This window comes from Ammodytes marinus, assembly GCF_949987685.1.
Source record: "Ammodytes marinus genome assembly, contig: scaffold_38, whole genome shotgun sequence".
Lineage (NCBI taxonomy): Eukaryota > Metazoa > Chordata > Actinopteri > Uranoscopiformes > Ammodytidae > Ammodytes > Ammodytes marinus.
Window position 1 is genome coordinate 105,443 of NW_027648080.1, and position 14,558 is coordinate 120,000.

The window sequence follows — 14,558 nt, forward strand, 5'->3', positions numbered from 1 at the left end:
CAGAAGAGGACAAATTGTCTATCTTGTGTTGATTTGGGACGGTACATTTATGGTGGCCTATAATTATACTGCCTAGTTTAAAGGTGCAGTGTGTAATATGACATCATCAAGAAAGTTCTACAAAGTTCTAGAATGCAACACTCCCTGGGTAACCCCACCCTTTCGAATAATAACAGAAGCTACAGTGGCCTTCAAGGACAAGAACAATTCTGAATTTTAAACGATGCACCTGATGACATTCCAAATATGACACTTTCAAGATGGCGGCACTAGGCCTTGGTCCAAAATATGCAGAAATATGGACATATATGAGATCCTTTCTAAGGGAAAAAAAATAAAAATGTTCAGCTATTATGCACTAAATTAAATGTACTTATGGATATTATAATTACTTTCTACAAAATCTGCTCGGAAATAAAACCCAAAATTCTACACACTGCAGGTTTAACAGCCCCGCAGAGTTTCCTTTACTGTTGACACCCAAACCATGTTGTAATGTTAAAAGTTAGTATACGCACAATTATGGTTTGGTATACAGGTGCAGCTACAACAATTAGAATATCATAGGATTTTTTTTTATTATTTTAATTTTATTAAAAATAAAAAATGTAATATCTAGATTGATTAGATATACAATAAAAAAAAATGTACACTTTTTTTTGTGTTTATTTTAGCTGATTATGGAAAAAATACAGCATCTGAACCGATCAAAAGACCAAAAATATTTTTCTAATATTTTGAGATGCTGGATTTTGGATTTCCATGAGCTGTAAACCGAAATCATCAAATACAAAACAAATGAAAAGCTTTGAATATCTTGGATTATGTGGGAAAAAAAAAACTTTTACATGATATTCTGATATTTTGAGATGCGCTTGTACTCTGTATGAAGTGCATTTGCAACCTGAATTTGCTGCTGGCCTATTACAAATGGAAAGAAAACGTAAACGTGGAGAAAAACATCTGACAAAATTATAAATCACATTTAGAAAAGCTATTTGCCGTAATAAAAATATTATAAAAAAATGATATAAAAGTCTCATTTTAAAAACCAGGGTCCATCAAAGATACACCCAATCCTTTTTCCAGTGAAACAACCAACATATTGTCTCGTACTAATGCCCAGTCATTGACACACATACACACAGAATATGTTATGGGACTGTAGCCGAGGTCAGCAGACACACTGACTGTTTTGAATACTTTTGCAGATGTGTTTAGACTACTAGAGAAGAAATGGACTAGGCCATATCTGCATTGTCACAGGCAGAGAGGAAAATAGAGACCTAAAATTATCTGTGTATTAGAATGAATCTTCTTAAAAAAAAAGAAAAAAAAATGTTCTTACTGTAGTATCTGTGTATCTGAATCTTATGGCAGTGGGGGCGGGACCCGATAAGCCTTTGGCTTCTCCTGCTTCCCTTCGGACGATAACACAAAGTAATATGTATGAATATGCAATGAGAAAATTATGTATTATGTGTAATTGTCCGGAAGAATAATAATAAAAAAAATAAAAAAAAATATGTAACAGACCCTGTGAATGGGTTTAATGAGAGACACATGATTGTATTGCTAAAGAAGGGTTTTACACCAACAAGGAATGTGTCTTGGTGGATAAGGTGCATACATTGAGAAAACAAACAAACAGTGACTGTCATAAAAAATAAAATAGAATAAAAAATTAATTCAATAAAAGATATTACAATGATTTACAAATTCCGTATGATTGTTATGCATACATTCAAGGGTGGTGATGGGTATGAGTGCCAGTCAGTGGGATAGAAAAAATTATCAAACCCACTTACGGTGAATGGCCAAGAGGTGGAGGAAGTGAGCTATGTTACATACCTGGGGAATGCACCGTCATGTATTTTATCCTTACTAACCAATAGGAATTCATTTACAAAAGCACAACAAAGAGTCTTACTACTCCCAATACCTGATGACATCTTAAAGCTGCAGTGTGTAGAATGTTGGGTTTTATTTCCTAGCAGATTTTGTAGAGAGTAATTATAATATCCATAAGTGCATTTAATTTAGTGCATAATAGCTGAAACATTTTTTTTGAATTATTATTTTTTCCCTTAGAAAGGGTCTCATATATGTCCATATTTCTGCATATTTTGGACCAAGGCCTAGTGCCGCCATCTTGAAAGTGTCATAGTTGGAATGTCATCAGGTGCATTGTTTAACATTTAGAATTGTTCTTGTCCTTGAAGGCCACTGTAGCTTCTGTTATTATTCTAAAGGGTTGGGGTTACCCAGGGAGCGTTGCATTCTAGAACTTTGTAGAACTTTCTTGATGATGTCATATTACACACTGCACCTTTAAATGTTGTTGATCTACTTACAATGTAAATCTTTTTAAAGTTCACACAGGACACAGTGAATTAGGTGTGTTTCCAGCTGATCAGTCTCATGATTTCTTTGATATGGTTTTTACTCCAGCATGTGAGCTGACACTGGGGTTGGTTTGTATTCAGCCCTCATCACCACCAGCCGGATATCCTGCAGGGTATCCATCCATCCAATACGTCAAGCTGCGCAAGTTTCTTAACAGTTTAAATATCAAATCCACAAAAAGTGTGTCTGTGTTTGTGTCTGTGTGTGTGAGAGTGTGTGTGTGTGCGCGCGTGTATGTGTGCCTCTGTGTGTGTGTGTGCATGCCTGTGTGTGTGTGTGTGTGTGTGTGTGTGTGTGTGTGTGTGTGTGTGTGTGTGTGCATGCCTGTGTGTCTGTCTGTGTGTGTCTGTCTGTGCCTCTGTCTCTCTGTGTGCCTGTGTGTGTTTGTCTGTCTGTCTGTGCCTTTGTGTGTGTTTGTCTGTGTGTGTCTGTCTGTGCCTCTGTCTCTGTGTGCGTCTGTGCGTCTGTGCCTGTCTGTCTGTGTGTGTGTCTGTCTGTCTGTCTGTGTGTGTGTGTCTGTCTGTGCCTGTGTGTGTATATGTGTGCCTGTCTGTCTGTGTGTGTGTCTGTCTGTGCCTGTGTGTGTATATGTGTGTCTGTCTGCCTGTGTGTATGCCTGTGACCATAAATCATTTGCAGAAAGGAACCCGCTGACATTATCAAATATCAAATATTTACGTAAAGAGGTTGATCACTGCCTCACTGTTAATTACGATACATCAAGCGTATCTAGTTTAGTTTAATGTACGACAGCAAAGCATAACTCTTTCAACGCCACGAAGATTAAACAATTATCACAGGGACGATGGGAGGGACATGAGCAGAATAATCAGACCGTGGGATATTGTTTCAAGCATTTTATTGAGTGATATGTCCTTATGAATGTTTATTGTTCCATCAAAGTTTCTCTTCAAAGGAAATTTATTTGGAGGCCATGTCATTGCAGTATCTGACACATTAAAGGGACATTGTGTAACATTTTAAGTAATTCATCAGCTAAAATCAATATCCTCATTCATAAATATGTCGTCATTGGTGTAAAATCACCTCTGCCAATAACCTGAATTATCCTCCTGAGCGGAGAATTTCAAATATTAATATTACATTTTGTACATTGAGCAGGCAAGTCTTATGGAGGAATCCATGTTTTTGGAATGTCATCAGGTGCATTGTTTAGAATTTAGAATTGTTCTGGTCCTTGAAGGCCACTGTAGCTTCTGTTATTATTCAAAAGGGTTGGGGTTACCCAGGGAGCGTTGCAATCTAGAACTATCTTGACTGACACACACACACACACGCACGCACGCACGCACACACACACACACACTCTCACACACACACTAATATGCACACACACACACACACACACACACACACACGGACACGGACACGCACACACACACACACACGAACGCACGTACGCACGCACGCACACACACACACAAGGACACACACACACACACACACACACACACACACACACACACACACACACACACACACACACACACACTGGCACACAAAGGAAACATTAATTAAGTTTGTTTGAAGATGGACTGGAACTACTTGAGCTCAAGATAAACACTCAACACTCACATAAGATAATTGGCTGCAATTAAAACCAATCAAACTATTTGAGATAACAGTATAAGAAAACTATTAAGATGTGTTGACGCTTTAATATTTGTTTTAAACTAAACACACAAGTACATGCTGCCCTTTAAGAAAGAAACATTAAATGAATTGTAATAGCTTAGGGGACTGTTGTGACATCAGATTGCTTTCTATAGGTATAAGTAGTGAGGCAGAGAGAGTGGGACACACAGTAGGACTGGGAGGGGAGTACAGACAGGTAAGCATCCAACCAGGAGACATAACATAACTTTATCTGATGTGTTTTTTGTTTTATTTTTATTTATTTATTTTTTAATTTTATTCTTAGATGTATTATTCACTTTATTTATTTTATTTTATTATATTTTATTTTATTATATTTTATTTTATTTATTTATTTATTTTTAAATGTATTTTATTTTATTATATTTTATTTTATTTATTTATTTATTTTTAAATGTATTTTATTTTATTATATTTTATTTTATTTATTTATTTTTTTTTAAATGTATTTTATTTTATTTATTTATTTTTTTTAAAATTCATTATATTCTTAGACGTATATTCTTGACTATGCTTTTATTTTCTATGCGCACTGTAAAGCACTCTGTGACCCTGTCTGTAAATTTAATTGATTTTATATTTACTGATAATTTTTTATATTTTTATCTTATTTTATTTTCAGAGCATCAGACGGATCCACATCATTCAGCAGTTGATCGAATTCAGCAGAAATCTGACAATGAAGGTGAGTTTTTAGGACGATATTTTATTTGACATATTTAAACTAGTTTAAATTGTGAGCCCACTTTGTCCAAAACACCATTAAACTCGAACTTCATATTTTTAATTATTTTTTTAATTATCTAATATATTTTTATATGTTAACAATTGAGTGATTTAATTTAGTTTGAAGGTACATTTTATGTAATTTATTTTGCGGATTTTAAACTGTTTAACTGTGAGCCCACTTTGTCCACACTGCGATGAGACTTGTATTTGTATTTGTATTTTTTAATTATTTTTTTAATTGTGTTTTTTATGTGTTAACAATTTAGTGATTTTACTTTGTTTGTTGCTTTGGGTGCTAACCAAAACAAAACTCCAACCCACTTTTTTAATATGGCAATAATAATCTGATATTTTCAAACTATATAGGCCAAACTTTTACCCAATATTTGGATTCATACCTCTGTTAAAATGACAAGTGTCTGTCATTCATGCATCTAATCATGCTTTCTATTTTGGGTAACATCATTATTTTCTGCCTGATAATTTATTTTTTCAAAACTTGAGGTCTGCTGCAACCCTCAGTTCTTTTTAAATCGAGTCCGAAGACTTTTCTGTTTCCATTTTAACCTGTCATTTTTATTTAATTTAAATGCTCTACTTCTATTCAATGGCTTTTAAATGTTTTATTTCTATTCACTCGCTTTTCTAATGTGTTTTATGTATTTTAATCTTGCCCCTGTAAAGCACTTTGAATGGCCTTGTGTCTGTGTGTGTGTGTGTGTGTGTGTGTGTGTGTGTGTGTGTGTGTGTGTGTGTGTGTGTGTGTGTGTGTGTGTGTGTGTGTGTGTGTGTGTGTGTGTGTGTGTGTGTGTGTGTGTAAAGCACTTTGAATGGCCTTGTGTCTGAATTGTGCTATAGAAATAAACTTGCCTTGCCTTGCCTTCCCTTACATTAATACAAATGTTAACTTTTCTCTCCTTTCCTCAGCTGTTATCGGGTGTTTTCCTGCTCGTCTTGGCTCCACTGTTGACCGTATGTATAGATGTCAGCCTGCCAGTCGACTGCAGTAACATCCGCGCCCAGAGCCAGATCCTGCCAACCGGAGTGTACACCGTCTATCCCCTGGGAGAAAAGTCAGATGTCCAGGTATTAAGCTGCACCTAGCTCACTCACTCACTCACTCACTCACTCACTCACTCACTCACTCACTCACTCACTCACTCACTCACTCACTCACTCACTCACTCACTCACTCACTCACTCACTCACTCACTCAGGTATTAAGCTGCACCTTCTGTTGGACACTGTTGGAGTTATATTCATGTTGGTATCAGACTGCAACATATCTTTGGCTTAAAGGCCTACTTCACCGGTGGAAATATGAAGGTGTATTGAGCTCTGAGATCCTATGCAGTGTAAATGTGCAAAACATTTTAGAAATCGGTTCATCCTAGCCTGAGAAAAGGCAGAAGGAGTGTTTTACGATCTCACGCACAACTGTGCAAAATGTAGGGTTAGACAGTGAGACCGTGAAACACTCTTTTTGCCTTTTCTCAGGCTAGGATGAACCGATTTCTAACATGTTTGATAAAGATTTAAGATAAATCCAGACTGGTCTCTTAGTTTTTTCCAGGGCTGTATGTACATAAGTATTTGTAGTTGTAGCACCAGCACTAAAAGAGAGTGAGTGAACAAACAAAATACATAATAGCTTAATATTTGTGTTGGACCGTTTCCAATGACTCATTCCACATTGGAACATCAACTAACAAGTTCTTTTTAATTAGTTATTAGCCGGCCTATTAAAACACGTTTTGAAAGACATGTTATATCCTATGAGATTTATCCAACAATAGAAATTAAAAAAATACATACACAGCTTAAAGGAATACTTCACCCATACGGAACCAGCGTTCTATCATTATAACATAGCTATAATATAATGAATGAGGTTTTTCTTCCCTGAGTCTTCCCTCAGTCTTCCCTTGGCCCAGCTGTCCTGTTAATCCTAACCCTACATTTTTACTAGTGTGATGTCACATATGGGAAAATGTAGGGTTTAGACAGTGAGACCATAAAACACTCTTTCTGCCTTTTCTCAGGCTAGGATGAACCGATTTCTAAAATGTTTGCACATGTATACTACATAGGATCTCAGAGTTCAATACACCTTCATATTTACACCGGTGAAGTAGGGCTTTAATAAGTATAAACCTGATCTACTAATTTAAACCGCTGAAGTACCAAATTTACTCATGACTGTTTGTGTGTGTAGGTTTTCTGTGACATGGAATCAGAAGGAGGAGGGTGGACAGTGAGTATTTTAACTGAAACACACACACACACACACACACACACACACACACTCACTCACTCACTCACTCACTCACTCACTCACTCACTCACTCACTCACTCACTCACTCACTCACTCACTCACTCACTCACTCACTCACTCACTCACTCACTCACTCACTCACTCACTCACTCACTCACTCACTCACTCACTGACACAGACACACACACACATACTCACTCACTCACTCACTCTCACAGACACTCACTCACTCACTCACTCACTCACTCACTCACTCACTCACTCACTCACTCACTCACTCACTCACTCACTCACTCACACACACACACACACTCACTCACTCTTACAGACACTCACTCACACGCACACAGACACAGACACACACACATACTCACTCACTCACTCACTCACTCACTCACTCACTCACTCACTCACTCACTCACTCACTCACACACACACACACACACACACACACACACACACACACACACACACACACACACACACACACCGTTAAGACATCATCGTGTGTGTGTATCCTTTCAGACTATCCAGAGCAGAATGGATGGGTCAGTGAACTTCTACCGGCCGTGGGATGAATACAAGATGGGCTTTGGCAACGCAGACAGGGAGTACTGGCTCGGTGAGAAATGAAACACACACACACACACACACACACACACACACGCACGCACACACACACACAGACACACACTCACTCACTCACTCACTCACTCACTCACTCACTCACTCACTCACTCACTCACTCACTCACTCACTCACTCACTCACTCACTCACTCACTCACTCACTCACTCACACTAACACAGACAGACAGACACGCACGCACGCACAGACAGACAGACAGACACACGCACACGCACACACTCACTCACTCACTCACTCACTCACTCACTCACTCACTCACTCACTCACTCACTCACTCACTCACTCACTCTCACACACACACACACACACACACACACACACACACACACACACACACACACACACACACACACACACACACACACACACACACACACACTAAAACATTAAACAGTTAGATCCTGAATTCAACTGTCAGCCTGTATGCATAAATTAATAATTTGCTAATTTTGATCGTGTACATCTGTGTCTGTGTGTGTGTGTGTGTGTGTGTGTGTGTCTGTCTGTCTGTCTGTCTGTCTGTCTGTCTGTCTACATCTCTGTCTGTCTGTCTGTCTGTCTGTCTACATCTCTGTCTGTCTGCATCTCTGTCTGTCTGCATCTCTGTCTGTCTGTCTGTCTGCAGGTCTTGACAACATCCACTATCTGACACAAAACCAAAAGTATGAGTTGCTCGTCTACATGGAGGACTTCGACCAGATGAATGCGACTTCTCGTTACTCTCTGTTCTCTGTCGATGCAGAGTGTGACGGATACGCTCTGCATGTGAGCGGGTTCGCAGACGGAGGGGCCGGTGAGTTACACATTGGGTCTCTGGCTGTGTTGTAAAAGCCCTACTAACGTCCTCCCTCCTACATACTCAACATGTATATACTACATACTAAAAGCCCTACTAACGTCCTCCCTCATACATACACACACACACACACACACACTGTCAATAGATAGATAGCGTCATCCGTGGGTTTGTTTGCTCTGTATACAAACTAGAGTGGGTCAACACTGAGCCAAGAAATAATGAGGTGATGATTTGACAGATAGCTTGGAGCACTTCGTAATTATGGAGGTGAGTTCTAAGGCTAAAGCTGCTGGTAGATGGTAGAACTTCCTCAGGTTGGCTTTGTGAGAATCCCCAGACAGAGGAGAATGCACCTGGAGAAGGCTGGGAAAGACACTGAAACCCACAACAGGCAAACCGGCTGTAGCCAGCATGTTGCCTCGTTGTTAATTTAATTATATCCACAATCCAATGGAAACAGCTTACCTTTGTGATAGTTATTCTTTTTTTTTTAAATATCTTGACATTTCTCGACATAATGAAAAAAAAATCTTCCTCATCTGATTATTTTTTCTCTCCTGTCTGTGGCCCTAAAACTCTTCTGTACTTTAGTATGTAGTGTAGTAAAAAGACTAAAACTCTTCTGTACTTTAGTATGTAGTGTAGTAAAAAGTCTAAAACTCTTCTGTACTTTAGTATGTAGTGTAGTAAAAAGTCTAAAACTCTTCTGTACTTTAGTATGTAGTGTAGTAAAAAGACTAAAACTCTTCTGTACTTTAGTATGTAGTGTAGTAAAAAGTCTAAAACTCTTCTGTACTTTAGTATGTAGCGTAGTAAAAAGTCTAAAACTCTTCTGTACTTTAGTATGTAGTGTAGTAAAAAGTCTAAAACTCTGCTGTACTTTAGTATGTAGTGTAGTAAAAAGTCTAAAACTCTTCTGTACTTTAGTATGTAGTGTAGTAAAAAGTCTAAAACTCTTCTGTACTTTAGTATGTAGTGTAGTAAAAAGTCTAAAACTCTTCTGTACTTTAGTATGTAGTGTAGTAAAAAGACTGAAACTCTTCTGTACTTTAGTATGTAGTGTAGTAAAAAGTCTAAAACTCTTCTGTACTTTAGTATGTAGTGTAGTAAAAAGTCTAAAACTCTTCTGTACTTTAGTATGTAGTGTAGTAAAAAGTATGTGTGAGTATGTGATTTGAAACGCAGGGTCTGTTAGTGTTGTGGGTAAGAAAACAGCAAATGTACTCATACTGTGATTTTTTTTGTGTGTATTTCTGTGTAGGAGACTTCTTGACTCCTCAATACGGACAGAAATTCTCCACGTTTGACAAAGATCAGGACGCCTGGAATTTGGGGAACTGTGCCAAGTCCTTCCTGGGGGCGTTCTGGTACAACATGTGCCACAGCGGGAACCCCAACGGCATCTATCGTCTGGGGGAGGACAAGGCGCTCCAGGATATTGGGTTGGAGTGGAAAACGTGGAGGGGACGAAACCTCTCCCTGAAGATCTTTAACATGAAGATCCGTCCTGCGCAGAAGTAGATTTAGTCCAGGACCAACGTAGTAGAGCAGGATATCAGCTGATCTGTTTAGTGATCGATTGATTGATTGATTGATTGATTGATTGATTGATTAATTTCTTTCTTTCTTTCTTTCTTTCTTTCTTTCTTTCTTTCTTTCTTTCTTTCTTTCTTTCTTTCTTTCTTTCTTTCTTTCTTTCTTTCTTCCTTTCTTTCTTTCTCTAGTTTATTATGTGATCTCACTCTGGGCCTTATTTTCCTGAAACTGAGCACAGGCACAATCCATCAGAACAAAAAAAAATAGACCTAATTTTTGTTAATCCGAAATATTCATATACATAACCAATGCATTTGACAAAATAAAAAAAAATCAATATCACTTGATATTGTGGAAAGATTTGAGGCAGTGGTGGATGATGCCATCTTGAGTAACTAGATTTGTGTCCTTAAAAGGCCACCATAGCTTCTGTAAATTGACCAAACGAGAAGTGTTAACAAGGGAGTGTTGCAATAGAACTTTCACCACTAGATCATGCCGAAATACACCTATATGACACACTGTACATTTAACAGGAAGAAACCTCGGACCAAACCTTGCTCAAGGTAGTCTGCCCGCTGCTTTGAGCGGTTACGTTGAGAGAGAGACAGGGGGGAGAGAGAGAGAGAGAGACAGAGAGGGAGAGGGAGAGAGAGAGGGAGAGGGACAGAGAGGGAGAGGGAGAGGGAGACAGAGAGGGAGAGGGAGAGAGGGACATAGAGGGAGAGGGAGATATAGACAGAGAGGGAGAGGGAGAGGGAGAGAGGGACATAGAGGGAGAGGGAGATATAGACAGAGAGGGACAGAGAGGGAGAGGGAGAGAGGGACATAGAGGGAGAGGGAGATATAGACAGAGAGGGAGAGGGAGAGGGACAGAGAGAAAAAGCAACAAAAATCATAACAATAACGTCAATATTAGGAAATGTGAATAACTTTGTGCTGTACGTCACAATAAAGTAGAAGCTGAGCAGAAAATTTGCTGTTGTGTTTGTTTATCTGTGTGTGTGTTTGTTTCTGTGTGTGTGTGTGTGTGTGTGTGTGTGTGTTTGTGTGTGTGTTTGTTTCTGTGTGTGTGTGTGTGTGTGTGTGTGTGTGTGTGTGTTTGTTTCTGTGTGTGTGTGTTTGTTTCTGTGTGTGTGTGTGTGTGTGTGTGTGTGTGTGTGTGTGTGTGTGTTTGTTTCTGTGTGTGTGTGTGTGTGTGTGTGTGTGTGTGTGTTTGTTTCTGTGTGTGTGTGTGTGTGTGTGTGTGTGTGTGTGTGTGTGTGTGTGTGTGTGTGTGTGTGTAGATAAAAAGTATATTTTTGTTTGCATTTGTTTCCTCTAAATTACAGCAGCATCATAGGTAAATTGGTCAGATACATCGTTTGAGTGACTGAAGTTGATATCCCCTCAAAATATAGTGGAATCCCTTGAGGCCAATATCACCCCTTACGTGCAAAATGGTTTAGTCCAACTCTGCACTAGACTAGGAGCTAGCTAACTTGCGGTAATACGTGTGTGTGTGTGTGTGTGTGTGTGTGTGTGCTAACTTGCGATAATGTTCGATGGCTAACATGCTCTGTGTAATAGTCATGTATTTCAACCATGGACCTATAAAAAAACAAAAAAGAGAGGAAAGAGAGGCAAGGCAAGTTTATTTCTATAGCACAATTCAGACACAAGGCCATTCAAAGTGCTTTACAGGGGCAAGATTAAAATACATAATACACATTAGCAAAGTGAATTAATAGAAATAAAACATTTAAATACAATAAAATTGCAGGTTAAAATGGAAACAGAAAAGTCTTCAGAGTTGTTTTAAAAGAGCTGAGAGAGGAAAGGGAGGAAACTGAAGGAAAACATCTGCTCACTCATTTGTTTGTGGAGAGAGGTGAGCACAACTCAGGGTTTAGGAATGGTCTAATATATTATTGAAGTCATATTAAAAACTACACAGTACATTTTGAAGTGTTAAAATAACACTAAAAGAGTTAAATTTAACACCATTTCCGAGTGTATTTGGTCCCACTCAGAATTGGAGTTAAATTAACTCTCTTCAAAGTGTTACAATTTTAGAGTTAAATTAACTCAAAATAGAGTTAAAAATACACTGTATAGTGTTATTTAAAGCCTTATAGAGTACTTTCTACACCCCGTCTTTTAACTACCGAAATTGACACCAACACTAGGAGGCATTCTACTCCAGCTGTTGTTATATTAACTCAGATAGAGTTAATGGAGTTTGACACTGCATATTTAACACTGGGGAATTTACTGTGTATGTGTGGTAAAAATGTGGTGAGATTTCAAACGTGCCTATTTAAATTACATTATTTCTAGTTTAAAGGTGCTTTTTAAAATTGCACTATTTAGAAGTAATTTATTGTAAATAGCCTATTACTTATCTTATTTTATCTAGTTGTATCCTTCTGTCCTTGTTGCACCGTGGGTCGGAGAGAAAAGCCTTGTTTGAGTAGGAGCCGTCTTGCTCAGACCTGCGCAATTATGACGTGCGTCTTGCTGAGCCCACAGCAAAAATGCTGTGCGCTCAGCAAGACGCACGTCATAATTGCGCAGGTCTAAGCAAGGCTGCTCCTACTCAAACAAGGCTAAACGCAATTTCAATTCCTCTGTATGGTTGACAGATAATTTGAATTGACGACTTTGACTTTGACTTTGACTATGAAAAGTGTAATATTGACTGGCCAAACACTACAGTGCCATGTCTACAGTTGTTGCCTTACTTTTTATTCAATTATAAGGGCATCAACAAATTAATTTCAAAAGACACTGAGAGAGAGAGAGACTTTGATCAAGAGAGGAAGGGCTTATATTGTTATTTTTTTTTCATTTACAAAATACACAGTTAAGACATATTAAAGAAAACATTTAGGCATCATAACAAATACCATAAACGGCAAGCTCGAACTTCTTGTCTAAAAAGATAGGCTTTAAAAATATATTTTCTTAAGATATCTTTATGTTTACTTATAATGTGCATAGATAATGTGCACATAATTCAAATGAGTATTTCCCTAATTAAATTCTAAAACATTTAAATTATGGGAAAACGCTGGAGAACCTGCTTTGTGGATGTGGAATTGACAGAAAAAATTATACATTAATTTTGAAGTTGAATATTCGGGTTTTTGTTTTGATAGTATCTAATTACATCATTAGCTTCAGCTCAATTGACTGACTGGTTCGAGAGTAAAAATATTCTTAATTTTTTGTAAACCTAAGAATACACACATTCATAAAATAATTGTTTATTTTTATTTATTTTTACAATATGCCATTTTTCTTTTATTATCTACAGTTCTTGAGACAAATTCAAGAGGAATTGGATCTACACAGACCAGCCATAAGAAAGACTTACGACTTATCACCGCCCACCTGTCAAGACTTCTTTCCAGTTTCGCACAGGTAACACCCCACAATCTTTCAATAATACGACTACGTCTCTCACAGGGAGAGAGCAGAATGCTGACTGAGGAGAAACCAGTTTCTATTCATATATTATTTATTATCATACAAACATCATTCTCTGGCGCAGAACTCTTTGTTGATTAGATTACTTGTATTTAGATTCACAATGGCACCTGGCTACAATCAACTTAATTACTATACTACGACTTTAGTATTAATTTCCATAACAATAACCTCTAGGTATTTCATTAAAGGTGCAGTGTGTAATATGACATCATCAAGAAAGTTCTAGAAAGTTCTAGAATGCAACACCCCCTGGGTAACCCCAACCCTTTTGAATAATAACCGGCCGACACAGAAGACCTGATGTGGGCTGACTTACTGTCTGATCAACGGCCCGGTGAGTACCCAGTGAACATATGGTTATTAAAGGTGCTACGAGGAACTTTTAAATATTTCTGAAACAGTCTCATTTTTCCTCTGATGATCATAAATTACATGTAACAGCAAACGAGAACATCAGTGCAAAGAATGACACACACACACACACACACACTCGCTCGCTCGCAAGCTCACTCGCTCACTCACTCACTCACTCACTCACTCACTCACTCACTCACTCACTCACTCACTCACTCACCTTCCTCATTATGAGAGAAACAGACAGAAACAGACAGGAGACGATGCTTAGCTTCTACTTTATTGTGACGTACAGCAGAGAATGATTCACATTAGGGTTGAAACTAGTCAGCTTCCTGAAAAGTTACTGTTTCACTGTTATTGTTTACAGCAGCAGGGCCCACAGTTTGGTTTACGAACATATCCTAGACTGACATTTAGTTCCAGGTTCCTCAAAACAATTTAGTTTTGATTTATGATGATAGAATTATTCAATACTTAGAATTACATGTAGAGAAAAAATATGTTTAGTAAACTAACTGCAGGCTCTGGGAATGTAAACAAACCCCCCTCCTCTGAAACTACATAGTGAGCCTTTACAGATATGAGTTGTATTTTTTCTTGTAGTGGCAGTTTCAGGAAAATAAGGCCCAGTGTTTGTTAACATGCTTAATGGGAGAG

General features: G+C 38.1%; 1 protein-coding gene across 1 annotated transcript; it reads left to right on the forward strand.

The window, feature by feature from the left end:
• Positions 1 to 4,218: 4,218 nt before the first annotated feature.
• Positions 4,219 to 10,696, forward strand: LOC307271077 (microfibril-associated glycoprotein 4-like). Its single transcript, XM_080054951.1, has 7 exons — positions 4,219 to 4,258; positions 4,706 to 4,768; positions 5,740 to 5,898; positions 7,028 to 7,066; positions 7,614 to 7,710; positions 8,361 to 8,528; positions 9,796 to 10,696. The coding sequence occupies exons 2-7, from the start codon at positions 4,763 to 4,765 to the stop codon at positions 10,053 to 10,055; spliced, it is 729 nt and encodes a 242-aa protein (XP_079911077.1). The 5' UTR covers positions 4,219 to 4,258; positions 4,706 to 4,762; the 3' UTR covers positions 10,056 to 10,696.
• Positions 10,697 to 14,558: the final 3,862 nt, after the last annotated feature.